Source organism: Scatophagus argus, chromosome 23 (assembly GCF_020382885.2).
Source record: "Scatophagus argus isolate fScaArg1 chromosome 23, fScaArg1.pri, whole genome shotgun sequence".
NCBI lineage: Eukaryota > Metazoa > Chordata > Actinopteri > Scatophagidae > Scatophagus > Scatophagus argus.
In genome coordinates this window covers 11,466,735-11,491,749 of record NC_058515.1, presented here as the reverse complement: position 1 = coordinate 11,491,749, position 25,015 = coordinate 11,466,735, and the positions used below count along the sequence as shown (strand labels likewise).

Below are 25,015 nucleotides of genomic sequence, written 5' to 3'. Positions count from 1 at the left end.
GTGATGCCGTCACAGTTTTGGCATCGCAACATTACCACTCATTATATTGAAGCCTGAAGGCGTGTTTGATTGTAAAATGTTTCTGTTTTTTGTATTTTTCTTTACGAAGAGGTGTCAAAGATGTGGGTTTTTTAAAAAAGTTGAAGTACACAGGTGTACCTCTACATATTTGTACAGATGTCAATAGGAAACGAGGGGAAATGACAAGAGGGGGATAATGGATGCTAAAGAATGAGCAGTTCAAGCAGACAGGAAAAAGATGGTGTAGCCACACTCTGAAAGTGCAATCTGCTGTGAGTCTCCTTACTGAGCTTTTATCTAACCACAAAGACTTCCGGTTTTCTTGTATCACTGAGACATGCACTGCAACTTCACAACCACCACTCTGTTAATATGATTGAAAATAATCAATTAAAAACATGCTGCAGCTGCCAGAATCGCAACTCTCAACCGTGTTGACTTTTCTTACAAGTAAGATTCAAAGCCTTTTATTTGAATCTGCAAGTTAGTAACTGTAAAGTTGTAACTGTAAAGTATATTTTACTGTAAATAGCATCTGGGGGTCATTTTTACTCCTTTTGTAACAGAAACTGTGGATTTAAAATATATAAAAAATATATTTTAAAGATATTTACAGCACTAATAAAAAGATTCTACAGTAGTGCAGGTGTCCTCATCTGTATTACATCATGACAATCCCATACTGACTAATGGCTGACACTTTCAGGGGCTACAGTGCACGCCATCTTAGCCTTGGTGTCTCTGTCCCACACTGATGGGTTCAGACACAGTCCTTGTTTGTCCCGCCTGTCTGCTTGGACTCTCAAGTTGCCAGAGAGAGCCCGAAACACTGCAACAGCAGCAGCTTTGTTCGCTTATAACACGTACCAGCCATGGCTATGATTATCAGTGGCTCTGGACTGAGCTATCTAGCGATAGAGAGCTGCTGCTAAGCAAGGGGCTCTCTCTGCCCTGAAGGCCTGTCATGGCTGTTGTCTGTTGCCAGGAAACTGACTTGCACAAAGCACAGCAGGGGATGATATGCAGCCACACTGTCGGGGGGCAGGCAGGTTGACCAGCCGTTCATGATAGAGGAATGCAAGAAGGGACTGATAGATAGATGGATGAGATGGATGGACTCGGGGGGGGAGGGGAATTAAATTGTAACTGAGGGAACTTTGGAAACCGGGGGACCGGTAGGGGAAGGAGGGAGCCTTTGGCTATGGTGAGGAATTTGACAAAAGAGGCCCTTAGCCACATAAAGTAGAGCAATGAGTAAATAGTCCTTGGCAACAAGCGGGGTCAGAGAGGTTACAGGAGGAGAAAGAGAGTAAGAACAGGGTCATAATTATAGACAGGTAGGACGTGGGATAAGGTTTTCATTTACAGTATTAAGGTCAAGCTTGGTGTGGTGATTTAGCAGATGTAGTGATTCCCCAGGAGACAGGGCTTAAGATGAAGAAGCCTTTCAGAGTGAGAGAGAGCATAGTGTAGACACTGTTGGTACAACCGGTCTGCCTGACCTCAGTGAGACTGCAGTGACAACCTGATTTTCATTGGGGTCTAATTAGCTTTCAGTTCCCTTTGTACATTTCCTTTGGAAGACTGCTGTATTACAACACCGGATTTACTATTATTATTGTGATTATTAACCCTTTCTTTTATACTGACAACAACTGGAACACTGTATAGATGTAAAGATGGCATTTCCTGCATTATGACGATGATTGAAACATGGATGTACATATATTGTATCAATTAAAAATGATGATGCATTAAGCTTTTATATGTTGCAACAGTGAGCAGATGTTTTTCTTGGAAAGAGGGCAGTGACAGTAAGGGGAAATGACATAGTCTGGGGATAATTGAGTTAAATATTAAATTTCAAGTGATATAAGTGTCAGTCATGAGAATATGTGCTGCAGGGTCTACTTACACATCTCACGGTCGCCATGGCAGCGAGGGAAAGCTCATGCTGATGCCCTTGAGAACAGAGAGACCCTCAGGCCTTCACTTCTCCAGGTCATTAAAGAGGAGGCAGTGCTCTGTCAAATGAACATAACCTCATTCACATCTTTTCAGTTGAATGCCAGAAAATTTAACAGCTGAATTAAAAATAAGCAAAAGTGCAGTGCTAGTGTGCTGTTACACATAGACACAAACAAAGGAGTGCTAACAAACAGCTCGGTTGGTATTTGTTTTACTTCCATGTGCCTACTTTGAACACCCCTGCTCCAAAAGTGCAGGGTGCCCTCTAGAATTTGCACATACCAGTCTCACGCTCCCCTCTCAAAGGGGGGAAGGCCGTGCACCCTTAAACCACAGAACAATGAGAGAATAGAGGGGCAGATTTCCATAACATTGTCCATTGCTCTGCCTCTGAACTTCTCATACTGACCTGGTGAGAAAAGCTTCTCTCGTGGCGGCACACGGAGAGCACATTCCTCTCATTGGGTTCTATGGGCAAAATGGAGCACTGTTTTCCACTGAAAATGAAAAGAAATTAAAGGAATGTAAATACATAACTGTTGGTGGATCTGCTGGATATCCCACATGCCACCTTTGTACCGACTTAATAAGTGACAGCCCCTATAATTAGCAGCCGTGACAACGTGACAATTCAAATAGGTAATGGGGGTTAGGCTTTGTTAAAAATGTCACATGGTGTCTGGTTCTGCCTAGACCCATTTTGTAGGCTTGAAGGGTCTTAATTGGAGGACAGTATAAAAGGGGCAAAAAGAGTCTAGCTATGGCTGCCAGAGACGGGGAAACTCGGTAAGTGCGCCTGGAAACTGGCGACTGTGTGAGCGCATTCATGACGTGGTTTCATAAGCATGTGTATGCTAGTGTACGAGCGTTCGTGGAATGAGTGCGTGCGTGTGACAGAAGCACAACTAGACAAAGGGGAGAGTGAGGGGATAAGACAATCTGCAGAGACTGAAGTGCTGGATGCAGCAAAATTAGATCAGCAGCTTTGAATCAATCAACCAACAAAATGGTGAAGTTTATTAGAGAAAGTGGGAAAGGGGATATCGACTTAAACTATGACTTAAACTGATTTGTTGTCTTTGTTGTAATAAGTTCGATTTCTCTATACTTCTGTTAATGAACTAAAAAAAAAAAGCTCTAAAATGTAATGTGCAAACTAGCTTAAAGATTTAAGTAAGGATTAGTTGATAATGTTGACTTAAAACAGTCTGTATAAAGAAAGGTCATTGAGTTTATCAAGCGGGAATCTCTCTGACATTTATAAGCATGCAGAATTAATGCAAGCTTTATTCAGCATGAACAAAGCATGAGAACAATAAATACAAGGAAGTTTTCTACAGAATACAGTATATTCCAGACATACAGTAGTTCAACTGCTCTGTCTTTTCGAAATAGTACCAACAACCAATTTCATGAACCAATAAATATCAAGCACTCTCTCAAATGTGTAGCTTCACCTTGGCAACAAGGCGGTGGAAACAGAATTGGTCTTAACAAGAGAGTGTGAAAACTGAGGAGGAGAGGAGGAGGAGGACAAGGAATCTTTTTTTTCGCAGGATGGAGAGAGGAAAAAAAGAACTGGGAGCAGGAGGGAGCTGCAGCTGCCTGTTTCCATAGCAATGTGGATGCAGGATGAGTGCAGAGAGAGAGAGAAAGGGAGAGAGAGAGGGGGGGGCAGCCTGACTATAAGAGGGAGTAATGCAACAAGAACCTCAGATTATAAAATGCAAAGAGGGAGTGAGAGGAAGCAGAGAAAATGTGTTGAGCAGTGAAAGAAAAGATTATTCAGTGCCGAGGAGCAGCGCCAGAAGAGGTGAAGACAGAGAGAAAGAAGAAAAAAGAAGGGACGGAAGACTTAAGGCGAAGGAGAGGGAGGAGACGTTGGAGGGACACTGAGTTCAGACATGGATCCCCAAGACTTGCCACTGGAGACTGCCACCCTCAGGGGGACCTGGGAAAGACGCACAAACACACAAGAAAAGGAAATGGTGTCAGTGTGTCAACATACACGTGTGGATGTTGTTCACAGTGACCTACACTGATTTTCACTCATGTAACTGTTGCCTGATGGAAGATCAGTCACAACAATGAGGGTGATTTCAAATCATAAATGCTCTTATTTTGGTAGCACAGTATTTGCTAATGATGACATTTCTGAAGCAAATCCAGTGAGATGTGTTATTTGAAAATGAAGAAAAAAAACACATATATTTTCCCTGTGGCTTATTGTCAGTATTTCTAACAGTCAGTAGTCCACAGAGTAAATATTTATTTTACTGAAAAAGCATTAATTAAAATCTATGGGTTCATGCATGAAATACCCGCATAGTATCATACACTATCCTTAAGAAGTGTGTGTTTCAGCCACAACACTAGTGTTTAAATGTAAAAACAAAGAATACAAAACAGGCCATTTGCCACAGTGCTGCTTTTTCCCCCTGCGTTTATTGTATGGCTGTTATTGTGTACATCTCCCTTCTTCCCATGTGTGTACGATAAGCTGTTCCAATTAATTCTAGAATCTCTGTAGACTCAACCCATATTCACACAGATTTACTCACCTTAAGATGGACCCCAAGGTGGTCTATGTGTTGGAGGGACTCCATGGTGCTCTTCAACAAACCTGCACACAAAAGTGTGTACAGTTAGACACAAGTATTAACGATCATACTTTTGACCGCGGCCATAATTTGACATCCTTTAAAGGTGAGGCTATGTCAGATGCTACTAGCTGTGAAAATAGCTTCCTTCAGCATTTAATTTGTCTGTATTCTCTCAGGTAACTTCAGTATAAACATTATCCTTAGCAAGTACGCAGATATCTAAATGTATGAAGTCAGATAGAATCAGTATTGATAGTATTGATGAGTATGGACAGAAAATGGCGGCTGTGGGTCTGGGAAGATGGACCATATGTCCTCGTAAGCAGAAAGCTTACAGCATGAGTAAGTAAGAATCTGTACTGCATGTTTATGTACATTTGAGAACCCAACAGGACAAGTACACATATAGATCATGTCCTTGGAGCCCTATATGAATGGCTCCAAGTTCATAAATGCAATAAATGAACTCACCTTTGCTTCTCCTTGATGCATCAAGCTTTCTGACCCTTTTGTTATCAACGTGTGTGCTAAATGTTAAATAAGATGTTCTCTTATTGTATTCTTTTAACTGTAACAACCTGAACATCTTTGATAGAAGTGAAATATTCGCTAACTGATACTGGAGGCAATAAATTCACCTGCAAAATGTTCCACCTGGGAATCCTCCACTTCGTACAGAAGTTCATCGTGGAGTTGCGCTACGAGCCTGCAATTAGAAACACACTCAGAAATACATCACACAACAACAACTGCATCTAGTAGTCATTACCATAGCACCATGGAAGCTTTGACTAAGTCCTCCCTGTAGCTTACATTCTGCTCTCCCAACTTATCCCACTAATTCTGCTATATTTTGGCTCTTGGCTTAAAGTGTGTTTACTCAAGCAGAATGTTTGGCATGTAACAGTAGCAAACATTTGAGAAAACTCCTCAACTCTGCAAATTTAATTGGCCGGTAAAATCGTGAATGTTGTTTATGTGTTCTGGCATGATAGTACTTGGCTGCGTTTTGCCTTTATAGATTCAGAGAGGACTACAGTGTGAAGAGCCAGTGTGTATTGCTGCTGTATTAGCTGTATGAAAGGGGAGAATGAAGGATGCAGTATTATGCAGCAAGGGAGCAATGGCTGGTAATATGAGGATCCTGAGTCAATAGTAGAGTTAATGTTTGCTGGTTGAACCTGACAGACAGTGAGCTGGAGGATGAGACCAGGTTGAAGATTCTGATCATGGCCATTTTACAGAGATCAGCAGCAGAACCTACACACACACACACATATACAAAATCACACACACATTGTGAACAGGTGAGAGGTAGAGGAGGAGGAGAGAAGAGGTTAGCAAGCTAAACTGCTACTCTCTGATCATCAGATGTAAAATAATACAGTTCTCATCAAACAAGCTGATATTAATGCACATAGCTGTCAGCCATCTTACCTTGGACAACAAAGTTAACAGCCTGCCTCTCAGCCTGCATGCGGATGCCCCAGTCAGAGGAGTTGATGTGAGGGAGGGTCCGTCGACGACCCATAATGGAAAGCACATAACCTAAACAAATATAAACGATATTTTAAATTTTAATAATAAACAGTCATCTTTCTGATCACAATTTACGCTTGGTGAGTTTAACTCTAATATTTGTCCTTGAAGGATCGTCCTCTTACACAGTCAAGATTAAATTACAATTTATAGCACTTACATCCAGTCAATATGACAGCAATGCTACAGCCTTGAGGTTCACTGCAACCAGAAATCACCAGTGCTGTAGTTTACTCTAAAGTAGTAGATTTAAATGTAATATAATGTAGTTCTGCTTACTCACATTATAATTGGGAACTCATTTGTGTAAGTTGCTGAATGAAAAGTAATGTTGATGTCAAATATTTTATCGTTATAATCACAGAGAAGCAAGATACAAAATATCGTAACATAAAATGTGAGGTGTAGAAGAACCTGATATGATCTTCTTCATTCTGCGCGTTCTTCTTCATTTTTAAAACCTGGTGTCTACATTCCTTCTCTGCCCAAGAGAAAAACTGTCTCAAGATTGAATCAAGTTTTCGCCTATAAATCTGTGAGCAGCATCAGTCCCTTTTCTGAACTGTTTTCACTCATTTCAGTCAGGTCAGTCATCCATTACCTCACACTGTGTTTCTAAAGCTACTGAGCGCCAACTGAACAGAACAGTTTCATGAAAAATCATCTGCTGATACAGCATTATAGGTGATTATGTTTATAAGGACACAATCGTACACACACAAATATGCAACACGTACACACACAAGTGCTAGTCTCCACGTGATTCACACACAAAAGCAAAGAGAAACACACTCACGCTCTCGTTACAGACACACACTGGAAGCCAACACAAGAATGTGCAGTGACGTGACATGCACACTATACACAAACACACAATATCAAATACACACACACACGCACTCACACACAGCGGACCAGTACATTCCACCAGTTGACAATAGAGCAGGCTTAGCTGCTAAATCCTCTACTATCCCTTACTATGAGGAAAGCCAACCAGGGCATGAAGCCTGAATGACCCCCTTCCCAGAACACACACGCACACAGTCACACATAAACGCATAGGAAACGAGCGCACAACACAAACAGAAAAACCTTCTGCTCAGTGTGAACTGACCCATGATACATGCGTGTGACCTTTATGCCAAGAATGTGACCTTTGTTCTGAGGCCCGATGACAGGGATGTGCGGGCTAATTTCTCTCACACAAAAGTTGTTTCCCCGTTTCGACAGGTATGACGGTGAATCACACTGGAATGTGTGGTCAGTGACACAGTGCTGTGAATGCCAGTGCTTTTCAAGTCCAGGAAGTGGTAATGTATTTGACAGGAATGGGAAACAGTAGTATCATTTATCAACTTCAGCTGCTAACAAAAAATAAATATACTTTGTTATGGGTACTGTCAAACTGATTTTGGGGATACTGCCTGGAAATACTGGAAAGTGTTCAGATGTAAGGATTTGTACATCTGAGCACCCACTCTGAAAAATGAGTAGCAATCACTGGCAAATACATCTGTCCTTAATTAAAATAAAATAAAATAACATTTGAAAAATGTTGGTGGAGTAACATTTCAGAGAAAAGGTGTTGACTTTTCTCACCATATGTATGTGAATATTGCTGCCATTTGAGCCATTATACATGACAGAGCACAAGGGGCTGAAGCAACAGCTAAACTGCAAATCCCTTTTTTATTAATAACAAGCCTTTGGCAGCTCCACTGTTTGCACACGTCCGCAGCTGAAATATCTGCATGTGTATGTGTGTGGACAGTCTGACAGTGCATCAGAGCCAGGATGTGTTTATGTGTGAGAGTTAGCACAGAACAGTGTTTGCATATCCATGCAGATCAAGGCTGCCCTGCATCAGCTGCGGCTTTCAGAAAACTGGGCTGGTTTTCATCTCTGTGATTCCCCCTGCTGTTTTTCAGAAAATATGAAGAACTTCTTTCCTTATCTTTTTAATCTCAGGCAGGCTCACCAAGGCTTTATCTCGTTTTAAAATCAAAGAAAGCAAGTCAGTGTAGACTATTCAGATATGTCTACTAAGTAATTTATTGTATTTTATATAATAAAAACTATTAAAATATTACTTTTTGCTCTAATCTTTGCCTCTCTCTTTTGAGTTGTTACATTTCTGTACTTCTTCCATTACATTCACAGCGTTTCTATTCTCTCTGCTGTTACTCCCACACTGCGATACTGACCTCACCATCACTTTGCCCTTTCCAATACATTTCCAACAAATATGACAGCAGCTGAGCCTGCACTGCTCACCTCATCTCTGCTCAGCCTGGCAGCATCCAGCAGTTCTGAACAAAATATCGCTGCATCAGACACCAATCAACTATAAACTCAGTGCAGAGTGGACAAGGAGCCAGGGCACGTATTAATCTCTGCTCCCTGAATCACAGCACTGCAGCTACAACAGCCAGGGAGTCTAGTGCGATACTGTATGTTTCCTCATAGAGCACAATGGATTACAGAGGACTATTTTATCGATCGACCTAAATTTCCGATGTGGAATAAGAAAGGGAGAGACATATGGAAGAGAGATGTAAAAACAGTGATGCAGATTGGAGGAGGAATGTGGACAGAAGGAGAAAGGGAGGCAGGCAAGAAACAAAGAGAAAGAGTGAGACAGACAAGAGAGTGTGGGATGAGCGGGGCAGATAAATCCCGGCGCACTCTCCGATGGGAGGATCACCATGGTGATGAGCTGAATTAAAGCTGACTGTTTGGAGCAATCTTACCCTGCCCTGGAGAACGAAGGCCTCCACGATGATCTGTGCGCGGCATGTTGGAGGAATGAGTCCATTACGCCATTTCGATTAGGAAGCTGACACGGGGGAGATGGAAGCAGTGAGCGGGTGGCAAAGTGGGGTGGGTCACCGGTGATATGCTGCAGTGGGTGATGGAGCACCTGTCTGAGCATGCCGACGGGTCAGTGTTTGCGACAGAGGTGTACGCCGCCCCGCCTGGCATGAAAAACACCTAGAGCCCTGACCTAATTCTTGATGTTTACTACAAGACAAGGCTGTATTTCAGCACTTGTTATAAAAGATAAAAAGGATTAAGGGCCAAGTTTTCCACAGGGAGAACAGCTAAAGTTGACATAGTGGCACTTGTTAGTTTTGACAGAAAATTCTACTGATTTGATCGGCATGTTATTAGTTTATGCTGTAATTCAATGCTTTTATGAGGAATGGAATAGCTGATACAGCACATGTAAGATGTAGATGGTCTTAACCTCAGTGTGGAAGGCCAAAGGATGTGCTTTGGCACAGGCTGACCTCATCCCTCCGCCTGTCGAAACTGGGCTCGTGTAGTGAGGGTTAAAGTGCAGGCTTTACATTATTTTGTGTGAGTGTGTTTAGGTCTCAGGTGTGCTGTGTTGGCAGTTCAGTACGAATATAAATTGAGTGTCCCGTCTAAACCATAAGCTCCTCGCCCGCCCTCCCTCCCCCCATCCATCCACCTCGTCCCCCTCAAGTATTGACCCAAAGCAGTTTGTCTCATTCCTGCCAATGCAAGCACATCGTCTTCATCCTCAGCCAAACACACACAAATCCATAGAGAGAGTGGGTATGTGTGTGTACGCCTAAGAATTTCAAACTACACAGCACAAGTCAAAAGTGCAGATCCTCACCCAGACATACACACATATGCACACAGTCATTTTTACTGTATTTGCAGGGAATTTTTTCTGATTTTTCTATTTGTAAATTATTAACCCCCAATTTCCTGTAGTTTAACTGCAAAACTGACCTTAACCTGTAATACGATAAATAAACATCTTCCTGCTGAATCCTGGGAAACAGCTCAAAGGGAATTTGAATGCACTCAGACCCTGTTTGTGGCAATGTTGGATGGTCCTTTGGATGAAGGCCTGGACTTCTCTGTAGGTCTGGAGGAAGCTGTCCTGGAATTGGCTGGCCTGTTCGGCACTCACCCCGAGGATCCCTGACAGACGCTCACGACCTGCAGGGAACAACATAACACTAACTAACTAATTTAACTATGCCAGCTTACATCAGGGACCGAAGCTACGAGGGAGACTGTTGCCATGCAGATTTTTAGCCATGATGATTAACTGAACACTACATCACATGTGTTAAATGCTACTAGAACTGGCTAAAAAGTTGGCAATATCCATATTACACCAACGAAAGTTTTTGCACATCAGTTTGTATATGGCTTAAACAAATTAAACATACTGTGTACAGTAGCTTCATATTTACCACAGAGATATTCAGGGATATCATTTCAGCATGCATCTGTGATGATCTGCATTTACATTTAAGCTGTCAAATGAACCACCAGTGAATTTAAATGGGGCAAAACCACATACACTGAGGCTGACTGAAGAGTGTGACAGGTGACGGGAGCGGAGAAAGAGATGAAAGTTGAACAAAGGGAGAGTGAACAGAGGGCAGACTGGACCAGAGGGTCCAAGAGCTGAAGAGAGAAAAAGCAGAGCCAAGTGAAAGGTGAAAGATACAAGAGGACAGGATAAAAGGAGAGAAGGCAAGGATCACGGCAAGACTGCCAGGGGTGTATGTGTGTGTGTAAAGTGATGATAAAGCTAAGAACAAAGAGGCTCTGTGTGTGTGCGCGCATGTGTGTTTGCACGTGAAAATGCCAAAGGTGTACAGCCTGTAGCAGGAGTAGAGAAGCAGGCTTTAAGGTTAGGAACAGATCGATAGAGGAGTGTAGAGGGTGAGCTAATGGGTGCCTCAGTTACTGTGTGTGTGTGTGTGTGTACGCGAGTGGCTTTGAGTTATGAGGAGTGTGTGTTCATGTGTGGCTGGTGATGAGTAATATCATGCCAAACAGCCCGAGAGCTGGTAGGAGGGTTAGCAGGGCGGGACAGTAGTTTCTGCAGATATTAAAAATCACCGCCATACAACAGAAACACACACACGCAAATACACACACACACACACACATACACACACACGCACACACAGACAGAGTTTGGAGACAATCATGGTTTAGTATATGAGTTACAGAAATGTGATCATGAAGCTCAAAATGAGAAATATTTGCATGTTCATAGACTCTTTTCAGTGAGGGAGAAGGAGAAAATGTAATTATTTTATTAAGGTAATACAGCTGTTTTGAAGAAAAAGAAAAATATACACATTATTAAGTATTTTTATATGTCATACTTGGAGGGGATCCTTAATGGGTAGCACTGGGACATTGGCACCACGCAGTATCATAAGTGTACTGTGGAAATTTAAATGGAAAAAAATGCATTAATAAAATAATTAAGTGAATTTTATCTATTTAGGCCAATCACAGCCTAATGCTGGTCAGCAGTGATCATAGGTTTACCTCTACCTCTAAACGCTTTGAAGTATTGCATTCAGGTGTTTTGCTGGCAAAAAGCACCCCAGTAAATTCTTAAGCTGTAATTTTAGAAATGAAATGTTATAAAAAACATTTAAATTTCTTTTATATAATATGAATAAGATAAAAAAAAAAATTGGATGTTGCCAATGTTGAAAAGTCAGCCTTGGAGTGGAAGACGTGAATTAATTTGAGCTGGCATGTCTGTCTATGTGAGGGGCTGCATGGTTGCTGAAATGTGTCATGACCACTGTCCTTTCAGCAATGTGTCTGGTCTTGTGTTTTAGTGTGTGCTGAGCCAGGAGCCACTGAGTTTGATACACATACTGTATGTAACAGGGACAGGGAGCGAAACCAAAGTTGCCACGAGGACTTTGTGTAGATGTTAGAGATCATTGACTCTGGGTGTTCCTGTGCATATGAATCCCCACATTCCTGCTGAATGAGGTCAGTTCAGGGAGTGACCTCTGACGTCCGTTACTGGTGCTCCCTGAACTTCTCTGCTTGTAGCCCCGTCAGTCATTTTTGTCCTCTTGGTTAACCCTCTTGTACTGCTGTCGGCCCTGCTATTCTCCCCTCCTTAATTTCCAAGTTTTACTCAGTATTTTTTGAATGCTCACTGAGTCGCAGGCTTCAAATCTGTTTAATCAGACCTAATGAATGACGAACATCTTCTATCTGTTCTATTTTATCCTCTTTAATTTCACACTGTACACCACACCTGTCTCACCTCCTTCATCCCACTTTCCCCCCCTCCAACATGGCCTTCTTATTTGCTGACCCATTTGTATGTACATGTCTGTGTGCCAGAGTCCATTGCACAGCTTCGCCCCTCCTCCCTGGCCTGATTATTGTCTTGCAGAAAGTGCTTCCTTTTAGTATTTGGTATCCGTGGCAACACATCCTTCCATGAAGAGCCGTCTGTCTACGGTGATCAGGAGCTCCTTCCATTCCTTTTCTCGTTTCTCTCGCCCAGCCCCACCCGCTCCTCACTCTTCCCCTTTCCCCTACATTACTCTCTCCTCCACCACCTCCCCCGTTCTTTCTGCCTATAGCCTACATTTCCCTTGCTATTCCCAGCATCTCACTCTGCCACGCTCTTTAACATCTCCTCACACACTTTATATTTTCTTTGCATTTTTAGCGCTGTCCCTTGGCCCCTTCCTACAAGTCTCGAATGTCTTTACACATTTACTTCATGGACTATGAATGTTGAGGTCTATTCAGTTTTCCTCAAACTGACTCACTGTCACTCATCACTCATCAGTGTGTGCGTGTGTTTGTGTGCTTATGCTTGTGTGTTCCCACTGAGCTGTGACTTCTGCTGAAGCAGAAATACCACAAAACACTCCATGATCAGTTCGAGAGAGAGAGATCAGATTTTGTTGACCTCTTTAATGCATTCTATACATACTCAGGTCGAAGGGAGAGACAGCCAGTGGCCCAGTTCCCTTCAGACCGCAGAATCTGATGCAAACCATGTGCACCACCATCCACTTGATTGATTGAATCAAATGTATTTTCTGGTTTGGCAGGACGTTGGCTTCAGGGAGAACAGTAAACGTTCTGTTTTGATAATATGTCATGGGTCACAGCAAGAAGTAAACACATAAAACTAACAAACCAATAAATGCGGGATTAGTGTTCGTACATAGTGTTCCTGTTACCATAGAGAAAAACAACATACAGTAATTAATGTAACTATATTATGTTGTAAATTTATTATTTAAATATTTATGCCAAACGTGACATGGATAAATTATGTAATAAAAAATAATGACTCTATTAAGCTGTACCACAAGTATAGCACATGGATTGGCTACTGATCATTCACTTTCATATTATGTGATCTCTCTGAGTGATATGAATAAGAAACTGTCACTAGACTGATCTCTAAGGAAGAGGCCACTGATCATCATAGTTTCTAGCGATAAATTAGAAATTTTCTGAATAAATGGAAATAACAAGCCCTTCATGAAGCCTCGCAGACAGTTGTGTGTAATTAATTATTTAGCAGTTAATATGTTTTGAGCATTCACTGTGGTTTTGACACCAGCCTCTAAAGTTATTAAAATTGTTACTATTTGGCATTTTATCGTAAGTCAGTATCATTTCAGAACAGTGGCTATTTCAAACCCAGACCGTAGCAGAGGCTGGTGTGATGTGTTGTGAGCACATATGGAAAAAAACGGTAACTCAATGTAACCATTTAAGTAGGCCAGTAGCAATAAAACCTGATGAAGAGTGCAGCCCGCTCATAAAACCTCTCTTCATCACACAGGTGAGGGCACAAAAGCACACGTAGAACACCCTCATGTTTTGTTTGCAGGCAGAAGCCCCCACACGTGTCCACGTCAGGTCCTCACACACAACACGCAGCTACACACCTCAACACACAATCATTAGTCAACATTTTAAATCCGCTGCCCCTATCTGGCCAAGATATCTTCCACTTTTCTCCCACTGACTTCTGTCATTGGCCATGTGTGTGCATATGCGAGCGCGTGTTCATGAGAGCACGCACATGTGTGCGCACCATAAATGGGTCACAAGTGACACAGACACGTCTCTTTATGGGCCGCAAGGGTTTATCATTACATTCATCTTCCTCTCTCTATTTTTATCTTTCTCCTGCCCGTCCACCCCCAATCTCTGTGTCCACCCTGTGTGATCCACAACATGAAAGAAGAAAAGGAAAATAATCTATAGCACGTTCCAACAGAAATCGCTGGGTATTTTTGTGCAAAGACCTACATCCTACATCACCAACATCTTCCTCCTCTTGTTTCTTTCTGTATTGTATCTCTGAATGATTCCTGAGGTCTCAGCAAGTCGCTAAATGACACTTTGTTTTGTCGTTCTCGAACAATACACGTCAATTGTCCTTTCGGCTAATGAATATCTGCATCTTCATTACAGTCAATCAATTATTATCACCCACTGCACCGTGAGAGTATGCCTGTGTGTGTGTGTCTGCTTGTACTCACCTGCCCCGTACACAACCGAGTATACAATGCGCTTGGCATGTTCGCGGTCCTCAGAAGTCACCACATCTTCACTCACTCCTTTCCTGAGTTCAAAAAACACATTGAGAGACTGATCGTAGAATCATTGTAGAAAACAGTTAATTTAAGGAAAAAATGTATGTAAGTCAGTTTTGTTTAGGTGTTAATACACTATTGTCTGGTGGGACAACCTGAAGGAAGACAGACAAGACAGAGAAGTGACACAAGGAAGAAGAAGACAGAAAAGGTAAAAGTCAGTTTAAGATCATTCAGTATAAGACAAACAAGGAAAATAAAGACAGAAATAATGTGAGAAATAGAGGTTAAAAAGACATGAAGTACAGAGAGGTTAAAGAAAAGAACAGAGCCAGGGATGGACAGACAGACAGTTATGTAATGTGACTTGTAGACAGGCGTAGTACTAGGGATCAGACAGGATGGGATGACACGTCTGCAAAGTGGCATTTCTGAAGGGGCTGACGGGGACCTGCCACTGCCAATCAGTGTTGAAAGAGTCAAAAACACACACACACACACAGATACTCACAGACATTGACAAATCACAAACAAGTCTGCTGAGGTTCAACTCCAGTGTTTCATAATGTCAGATGTCTTGAAGCCTGTAGCTGCAGGGTACGGACTTCAAAATATGAGGTAATTACACAGATGTCTCTCTACTTTTCTATTTATTTTCTTAACTCCCCGCACGCACACATACACATACACACACACACACACACACACACAGAGGGTAATCTATGATACCAAGAGGGTGACTTAAAGATGCACAATACCGCCACTGTGTATACTGGATTTTCACTGCCCCCTGCTGGATAGGCATCAATTTTGCCTGTTGTTTAACTTCATCAGGTGAAGGTATGTCACATTTTAGAACTGAAGCAAGCTTCTGCATTTGTCTTCGAATCCATTAGATTAATTCAATTCAGTTTATTTATATAGCACCAATTCACAACAAAAGTTCTCTCATGGCACTTTCCAATTAGAGCAGGTCTAGACCAAACTCTTCAATTTAACACATTAGTCAAGGCCAAGAAAGTAAAGAGAGGGATAGAAAAAAGTAAATTAACATGAAAAAGAGTGTGTGTGTGGGGGGGGGGAACCAAACCAAAACAAAAAGGCAGATAGACAACAATAATAGAAGGAGTACAGCCTGAAGCAGAAGTAAAGGAGCATGCAATAGAAGACTGTGAGACAGAGACAGAGGGTGCAAAAGACGAGCTGAAGGCAGAGTAATCCCAGCAGTGACACCAGTTAATTTGTTTAAAGGTGAAAGAGTGATAATGAAAGAGTCACAGTGTAAAGCCTCAGCAGAGCTGTTAATGTGGTCCCTGTGACCTGGTAATCTGTTTACCGGCTGCCCTCTGCCACATACTTGACTGAGATGGATGACAGGAGTGAAGGTAGCTCTCATACATATATATATATATATGTATATATATATATATATATATCTATATACATATATATATATATATATATATATATATATATATATATATATATATATATATATATTTATATAGATATATATATATATATATTTATATAGATATATACACACACAAACACACACACACACATCATCAGACAGACAAGACACACCTATGTGTAAACACAGACACATGCTGGCAGCAAGAGAGAAGGAAAAAAAAAACACACGCACTCAAGAAAATACTTCAAAAGAGTGACAATGTAATCACCAGGGCGACCAGCCCAGGGGTGTCCTGCCCATGAAAAAGGGAGAGCGAATGAAGCAGTTGGCATGGTAGTCATGGCAACAAGGTTATTAGCATTTGAAGCAATGGAGCTGGCAGCACGGGAGAGAGAAAGAGAGAGGAAAGGAGAAACCCTGTGGAGCATCATCACTCATCTTGGCAAGAAAATCAGGGGAGAATGAGTGTGAGTGTGTGAGAGTGTGTGTGTGTGTGTGTGTGAGAGAGAGAGAGACCTACCACTGACAGGCCAACATCGTAAAGACATCTGCCTGCGGGTGGGTGAAAATGCGGAGCAGCTCAGGGTCAGAGGAGAGGTGAGCCAGCAGACGCAGCTCCACCTGGCAGAAGTCTGACACGTACACACAAAAACACACCTTCTTAATGATGTATGGTCCAATTTCATATCCAAAATAATCATCTAATCACAACACTGACAACTGGTGAAGAGGCTCATTGGCTTTCATGCTGGTAATTAGATGAGAGGATCGATACCTTGTTCCTTTCTGTATGGTAAGCATAAATCTACAGTTAGCAGTCCATTAGCTCAGCTTAGCACAAAGGGGGAAACAGTGGTATGTAACAAGGTGCATCCACAATGGATTTAACACTTAACTTTAATTATGCACTGGATCAAGAAAATGATCAAGAAAAGAAAATGTAAAGAAATGCATCGCACCCTTAAATACAAGAACAACAACTCAGCTGGAACATTTGGTGCATGGAAGGTGTTATTTGTACACCTACAATTGTGTTGCACTCGCTGTTCCTCAATCTGCCATCTTCACTTCATTTAGTGACTTCCAACATTTCCCAGAATAACTCTGGTGTGGCTGCATTCGGTCATTCGCGGAGGTGAAGAGAGCAACAGCAAATAGCGACAGTAAGAGCAAAAGAAGAAAAGACGTGGAGAAATTGCTCTCTACCTCCAACATGTTTCTTCTTGTATTACTGTTGATGGCAGTGCAAAATGATGGGTCTAGAAGGAAAATATCCCTTTTTCATTCTGTCACCAAACAACATAGATGGCTGAACAATTTTGTGCTATCAAACTCAATTGTTCCTAAGCTTGACTGAAAAGCTGACAATTTCCCAACAGTGGTCAAAGATGCTCACATACAGCAGCATTCTTAGGCATGACAACATCGTGACACGTTGAAGTTGTGGTGAAACTGCGGTAGAGGATGTGTGAGAGGTGTCCGCATTTTAAAATTCTGAGCTTCCTCGCAACAATATCCATAGTTGAAGCATTATCTGCTGTCATGGCTACTGCCCCACGGCCAGCCATATGAGTGCATGGCTCTGTAAAAAGCTGTACAGCAAAAGTCCACCACAATAAAATTGTTTTTCTGATGCTGAGCTTCAGGGAATCATCATTGCACCATGCGATGAAGTTCTCAGTCCTCTTTATTTTGTAAAAATGGTCTGTAAGTGAAGACAGCATGTGTTCACTGGAATCATACATGTCATTATATATGTCATATGTCAAAAAATACACCTTAACTTTTAGTAAATTCCAGAGTCAGTCTTCACTACGTTTGAGTCTGGACAGACATGAATACAAACTGCAGCTTGACTGGTCAGCTGACATATACAACTGTGAGGCAGTACTTCCAGTTTTATTCTGATGTTAAAATTGCCACGACTCAGATAAATGCATGTAAAGCTTGGTTATTAAGGAAAAGTCACAAAAATTGGGACCACATAAATGCTGCTATTAAACCCGGATGTGACTATTCACAGTGACCTGAGCATTGTGTGAATGTAAATGTGGAACCCACCAGCTAATCCTGAGGCAATACTTCACTAAAAGCTATCATTTTCACAGAAACAACTTTAAATTCCTGTATCTCACAACATGCAAGAGTACGAGGGCACTGGCTATAGCACCACTCTCCACACTCATTCACTGAAAATGGATGAAGACAGTAGAGGTCAGGACAGGAACAGTTTCTAGTTTCTGAGCAGTTAAGTGGCAAGACCAATGCAAACACCTTGTCTAAAAAGACTTTGAAAGGCGTTGGAGACCAAATCATTTCTGAAAATTGCCCAAGGCATTCACATAAGCAGGGATAACCAGAGGCAACAAACAACATACACTAACAGACAGAAAAACATCATTAAAAATAGGCAAACAGAAACCTAATTACATATTAGAATAGAGCTGTTTACAGCACAGACACATGGAAAACACTCACATCTCTGTGGCAGCTGACAGTGTATTAGTGGGGGCATGCGCTGCACTGACTGGTCTGCACCTCTCGGCTTTGCAGAACTGAACTGAAACATCTCTCAAGATGTAGTCGCATGTACACACAAGTTCACACAATGAAACACAGGCGCAAGCACACACTATCCACACCTGCAAAGCAACTGCAGTACATTCCATTACTGCCATTTCACTCAGACACATCTCCTCCAAAATCAAATTAAGCCCAACCAAATGCAGGGAAAGAGATTTTCTGGATGAAGCAACCGGCTGTAATAGGTTTCTGCTAATGTGAGAAGAGAATGAATGATGAAGGATGGGAGAATAGGACTGTGTGGGTGGGGAATGTCATGCACTGTTATTGTTTCATTTATAATAACTGATATACATCTGACAATTTAACTTCACACAGATTTCAGGAGATATTGCTCAGCCCCATTGAAAAGGAGAAGAAAATTTCTTGACTGTTCAGTTCAACATGCAGGTTAAAACAAATGTCATCTACTGTTTAACCCAGGTCAGCCATAGATCGCAGAGGCAAAAAGAGAAAAGTGACAGGGAAAGGTGAGAATGCACTGGGATGGATAAAGAAAAGCAAAGGGGATGGGTGATGTTGAGGTGAGCCATGCAGGGAAAAAGACGTCTGGTTTTGGTTGTGATGAGGTGAGGAAGGGAATTTCTAAAGATATCCTCCCTTCAATTTTTTATGAGTCAGATCACATTTCCTCGAAGCAAGGCCGGCAGCTTCAGGAACATATTGCTGACTAGGAACTGTGTGTGTGTGCGTGTGTGTTTGGGGGGGGGGGGGGTGACATGAATAGAAAGGAAACAATATTATTGCTATAAAGAGTGTGTGGAGTGTGAGAGTGTGTGTGTGCTCTCCAAGGCCTGCTTCGAACAGAGACTCCACACTGTGACTGAAAACACGGCACACACACAATCTAGAGTCCTTGTATCGATCCATACAGGAATAACATTGACCTACAGTCAATTTTTTTTGCCAGAAATTAACCTTTAAAACTGGATGAGTTCAGTGCAATTCATGACCTTAAACTGAAACTACACTGCTGAGAATATAAAGATTTAGATGTTAGATCAGGTGAGATTATTAACAGTTTATTAAATGTCAATTGACTAAATAAAACATTCATTAGTTGTAAGCCTAATACAGAATGTTCTCATTTGCACAGAAAATCAGGATTTTATGTTCCTTTCAGTTTTCAAGACAGCATAAAAATACAGAACAAGGTCATGTATTACTTGAGACTACAGATATTAAAAACAATAAATAAGGTGGTGCTACCTCCTGTACTTTCTTGAACAGCATACAAAGATACTGAGGGGACTAAGCCATGCCTCATACATTTTTAATGTCACCACCCACAGTACCCTGCACAACTCTCTGTGATGCTTTGCAGTACAGTATGGAGTATGAAGATTATGGATAAAAGCAGTGGAGCTCAACTAAAACCTGCACAATGAGAATATAAAATGTCCCCTGTGGGTTGTGGCAGGTCCAGAGAGGCTTCCAGGAAGAATGAATAAACCAGCATTCACACCAGGGCAAACCAAAACCGTTAAACTGACTAACATGAGGGTGTGCTGCAATAAAAAAAGGCTGAGCTTGTTATGCAGCTGCTGGTAACATTGCGGGTTACCTTCACCTTTAGCTAACTAAATCCAACTAATCCTGTTAGATGGTCAAATCATCTGTCTTTTTAAAATGCTAACTGATATTTGTCAAGCAGCACATTTGTACAGTAGACATGTACATCAATTGCAGTAAAAACCTTGATTTTAATCACCGCGCCACTGACGTAAAACGTATGTCGCTCTTTATGAATGTTGCACAAAATTATGTGTTGTCCCAAACGCATCCTCTTCTATTAGGAAACAGGAGTTACAAAACAAACTAATTTGAAAAGCTGAACCAAAACTAACTGGGCTGATGAGGGAATTAGGCCTGCCTTCGTTCTCATTTTGGCTAGCTTCTCTTTTTTCTCTCTCAGCTCCAGCCCCCACACACCAGCATATCCCAAAACGAAATAACTGAGCCGACAACTGAAAACACAAACAAACAGGGGAACACACAAACACACACACATCAGGTACGCACACACACAGGTTGCTTGAGGATAGGGAGGATGTTCAAAATATATTATAAAGAACAGTTGGTTATATCTTTACTAAAACAGACTTGATAACCATGGAATTTTTTGAGAGTGGGATCAATGAAAAAAAACACAGCACACACTTAAAACACGACCTGTCTGCACCCACACGCAAACACACACTGCTTTCAAAGACTGGAAAGTATGAACATCATTTATACACATGATACCTTTTGACGTGCCTCTGAGTTGAACTTTTAGTAGGGACACTGGAGTGTGGTAGTAGTCCAGACATACACATACACACACAGCAGTTGTTCCAGTTTGGGAAGGACATTGTAGGACATAAAGGGGGTGACTGAGAGGTTGTTTCCATGGCAACCTGGCCTGAGTGCGTGTTCGTGTGTTTGCGAATCCCTGCCATGTTGTGTGTATATGTCAGATCCTCACTCTTATCCTCCTGCAAACCCTGGTTTATCTGTCTGGTTATGTAAGTGTGCGACACACTGTCAGGGCCAGCAGACACCCGGCGTTCCCCACAAAGCTCTCCCAGGCTGACAGTGTTCCAGCTCTCCTCTCAGCGTTAACACCCTGAATTGACCTTATGATGCCAGCTGGGGTCGAGTCAGCGTAAGAGTGGTTTTATATTTAAGCTAACAGTTAGAAACTTGGAAGGTCAAACCGACCCAAGGGAAAGTTTTTGTTCTAGTACGCACATTGCGAAATACAACAGGACAAAAACTAAATAAGTCTTGTGTCAGGCTCACTTATCCAATTTTAATGTGTCTTGCTGTTAAAACAGATGCTCACACACATTTTCCACAAGAATAAACCATGAAAGCAGAAATAATGTTGCTGTGACTACAGTTCAGAAAGATTTCTCTCAGTCTGGTGAGTGTAAAGACATGGCAGAGCAGCAAATTCCTGCTGAATAGAGAGTAAAACAAAACAATATTGTATAAAAGGGATGATGTTTTGACCTTGCTTTTTATCCTACCTGCAGCAAGAAAAGTCCATCCTTCCTGAGGAATGAACATTGCCCGAGGATGAATGCTCACCACCTCCTCCTCCACCTTTCCTGTGGGGACCAAACACAGAGCCCTTAGGAACACCTCTGCAAATCATCCCTTCACTTCCAAGTGGAAGCTACTTTAAATGTACAAGCTATGTTATAAGAGCCTGTAGTAACCTGTGTGTGGGACTCTGAACATTTTGCCTGGTAAAAGAAAACATGCTTTACAGAAACAAAAGTGCTTTCCGTAGGAAATGAATGAGGCCAAAAATGATCTAACTTTTTGGCCTCAAGGATTTTCAAGGATTTTCCTGGCCCAATTCCCTCCAATTCAGGCACCCAGCACTGCATAGTCTGAGATCCAAATCAATGTTAATTACTGTTACAACACTGAGAATTTTTATAAAGAAAACTAGCTTAGCTTTCTCACTTTCTTGACATGACCTGCTTCATTCGACTTTAATCACTCAGGCACACACATGGCGGTTGAAACTTCTCGAGGCAGGAGGCCGATGAAACAGTGACACACTTGTCATAAATCCCTTTTGTGTGTCAGGCTCCATCGTTTCTCAGTTCTGTTATTAGTAATGCTGTTTCGGGGCCCGCAAGACAGAATTCAATTTGAACTGACTTTCCATAGCAAAACAGAGTACCTTATCAAGTAACACATGCCCCTTTTTCACAGCACATTTTGAACCAAATCTATGGAGCAGACACAGAGCATAACAGTTTCTAATATCCTGTATGTGCATTTGTGTGCTTGGCAGAAAGAGCCACACAGAGAGACGTGATGAAACACAGGAAGTGAGCGACTGGGAGCAATACAGAGAACTACACTGACATCTGACTTAATGAGCAGTTAAGTTATGAAGCCCCAGCGCTCCATTTAGAGGAAAATCAGAATCCATTCAGGATCACTGCACTCTCCCCTGCGAGGAGCTGGACTGAAGTGCTGACCATAGTGCAGGAGAAATGACGGGTAACCATCACATGCCACGTCAGCATGATGAAAACACCACAACAGCAGCACATGCATGCACATGCATGCACACAAACAACACACATGCTGACACTGAAAATGTGGCCTCACACACACACCTGAACTCACACGCAAAATGGGCCACTGTAATCCGTTGTGATGACTGCCTCACCTCTCACCTCAAGACACAAAGCGATAACTTAGACAGGGATGACAAAGAGAGAAGGAGGGATGCTGATGGAGGAAAAGAAGGGATGATGTGAGGGATGTGGCAGGGGAGAGTCACAGAAGAGGACTTGATGACAGGGAGCTTTGGGAATCTGAGCGAGTGAGGAGCAGAGGTGCTGATGTTGGCATCTCTGGAGCTGAACAGAGCAGAAAGAAGAGAGAATGAAAGACAGAATCACTAAGAGAGCGAGGAACGGAAATAGATCGATAAACCTGAGTGTGGCACCACTGACTGTGACTGACAGCAGAGTCAATGTGGCCTAACCATGTCAACAAATGGACAGATTTGTTTTGATGTTTTATTCATCTGCAAAAGGAGAAATTTTTGTTTTTGTCACACTGTCGGCCAGTTAATCCGGTAGCATCTCTGTATGCCCTGGAGCAGACAAGTATTAAGCTGATGCCCTCCAGATAGTCCATGACCTCACAAAACCATGACCAAGCTTTCTTAATCAAGAAGCTGGTCATTTGTCAAGTGGTGAACATGCAAGGACAGCCACAATCCCATGACATCATGGATGGATAATGAGAAATATAATCAAAATTAGGCAATTAATCATCCTTTAACCTACAAAGAATCTAGGTTAAATAGGCAATATCTGAAAGTAAATCAATATATGCTTTAAGAAACAACATCTTTTAGATATTAATTTTATGTAACTGCATTACAAAAAATCTCAGTTTTATGAAATGTAGGGCAGCGTTGACACCCCTCTCAGATATGACCTGACTGAACAGTTCACTAACTATAAAAAAGTGTGGTCAAGACAGAGCATGTTATTTTAGCAGCCATATCCTGTCACAAATTACAATTGTGTTATAGTATAATTACTGTGGGGCTCTAAAGCAACTGTCCCCTACAATGAAGAGTCAGGCTGCTTTCCTCCAAAGTGTTTGTGTGGCAGTTTTTATCAAATGATGACTGTGTGCAACTAGGGCAAGATGAGGTAATTAAAACTTTTTCCAAAGGAGAGGGGATGAAAAGAAGACGAGTGGCGAGAACAAAGAGGGTCTGATGGGAAAATAATCATATCTAAGATTGACAAGATGATACTTGTGTCCATATGGATAATGTTCTCCTGAAGCTGCCTTGGGGAGAACATTTATCATGTGAAAGTAAACAGAGACAGTAAATTGCGGGTGAAGGATGGGCTTCGTATTTGATGTTGATTATGATGTTGTATACATGAGCAATTAAGCACAGATGGTCACTTTTTCAGACGTTTCAACTAGTTCTGTAACAGCATCACACTACACAAGAGCCCTTCTCGCAATGAATCACGGGGCTTCCCATTTGCTTTTGTTTATTTTGTTTTGCCAGACAGAGAAAACAAGTCCCTGTTCTATTTTAAAACACAATATGTCTCTTAACTCTTTTAATACAGCTTTCACTTTCATTTCACATCTAAAATCTATTTCATTTTTCAATCTTTTCATTATGTCAATTAAAATAGCTAGTAGCCAGCTAGTAGTGCAATTTAAAATGTTAAAATCTTAAAATCAAATGGATGCAACACAAAAAAGCAAATTAAAACAAAGATGAAGGAGAGACTTTTTATTGACCAGCCCTTTGCTGCTGCAGATTGTTATCATCCTCATAAACCCCTTTTACAGTTTTTGTATGACCTGAGAGACACACACACACACACACACCCACACACACCCATCAACATTTATCACTGTAACATTCTCTCGAATGCGTGGGTGAGGTGTTTCTCAGTGTGTGTGTGTGTGTGTGTGCACTGTACCTTGGATGTACTGCGTCTTGGTGATTTGAAGCGGCTGTCTCGGCAGAGCTTGGAAGTTCTAGATCAGGAGAAGACACATTTTGTAAGCCAGCTGGAGTTAACTGTTGCTCTTCTGCACAGTGTGTAGTTATGAGCCTACTGTAATGGTGTCTCTTACTACTTTGTACAGATAATGTGGAAACCTGAATAAACTAATACAGCTCTATATAAGTGAGAAATATCAGCTGTTTGTACGCTGCATGTGCAGCCACTCCCGGCATGCTCCAGTGAGGCTGTAATGGAGGGATGACATGGAATTAAAGACATGGAAGTAACACTCACGTGTGTGTATGCTTGCCTCTTAATGGTGAAATATAGGATATTTGAGCATTAATAGAGCAGCAAACAACAACAACTTGCTCTGTAAATATGTAGTGAAGTAATGGCATCCTATCTGCTGCCCTCGCCTTCATTGCAACTCAAAACAACTCTAGAAAAAACAAACAAGCTAATTTATGGCCAGCAGAA

At 41.7% G+C, this 25,015-nt stretch overlaps 1 protein-coding gene and 1 long non-coding RNA gene across 10 annotated transcripts in view; one reads left to right on the top strand and one right to left on the bottom strand.

Moving 5' to 3' along the window:
• Positions 1-25,015, bottom strand: part of poln (polymerase (DNA directed) nu) — a 71,037-nt gene that overhangs the window by 30,476 nt on the left and 15,546 nt on the right. For 6 of the 9 annotated variants that reach the window (XM_046380573.1, XM_046380575.1, XM_046380574.1 and 3 more), the window contains exons 13-24: positions 24,509-24,566; positions 21,539-21,619; positions 16,462-16,573; positions 14,471-14,553; positions 9,978-10,109; positions 6,030-6,140; positions 5,774-5,852; positions 5,231-5,298; positions 4,551-4,612; positions 3,913-3,940; positions 2,399-2,486; positions 1,937-2,045 (exon numbers count right to left, since the gene is read on the bottom strand). In XM_046380573.1, coding sequence (XP_046236529.1) covers positions 2,458-2,486; positions 3,913-3,940; positions 4,551-4,612; positions 5,231-5,298; positions 5,774-5,852; positions 6,030-6,140; positions 9,978-10,109; positions 14,471-14,553; positions 16,462-16,573; positions 21,539-21,619; positions 24,509-24,566 — 843 coding nt within the window. In that variant the 3' untranslated portion in view covers positions 1,937-2,045; positions 2,399-2,457. Of the gene's footprint in view, positions 1-688; positions 1,466-1,936; positions 2,046-2,398; positions 2,487-3,241; positions 3,941-4,550; positions 4,613-5,230; positions 5,299-5,773; positions 5,853-6,029; positions 6,141-9,977; positions 10,110-14,470; positions 14,554-16,461; positions 16,574-21,538; positions 21,620-24,508; positions 24,567-25,015 lie in introns of those variants that run through there. The other 3 variants (XM_046380572.1, XM_046380580.1, XM_046380579.1) reach the window with 2 other exon arrangements.
• On the top strand, positions 16,298-22,450 carry LOC124054498. Its single transcript, XR_006842391.1, has 3 exons — positions 16,298-16,538; positions 21,545-21,698; positions 22,321-22,450. It is a non-coding gene; the product is annotated as an uncharacterized LOC124054498 (long non-coding RNA).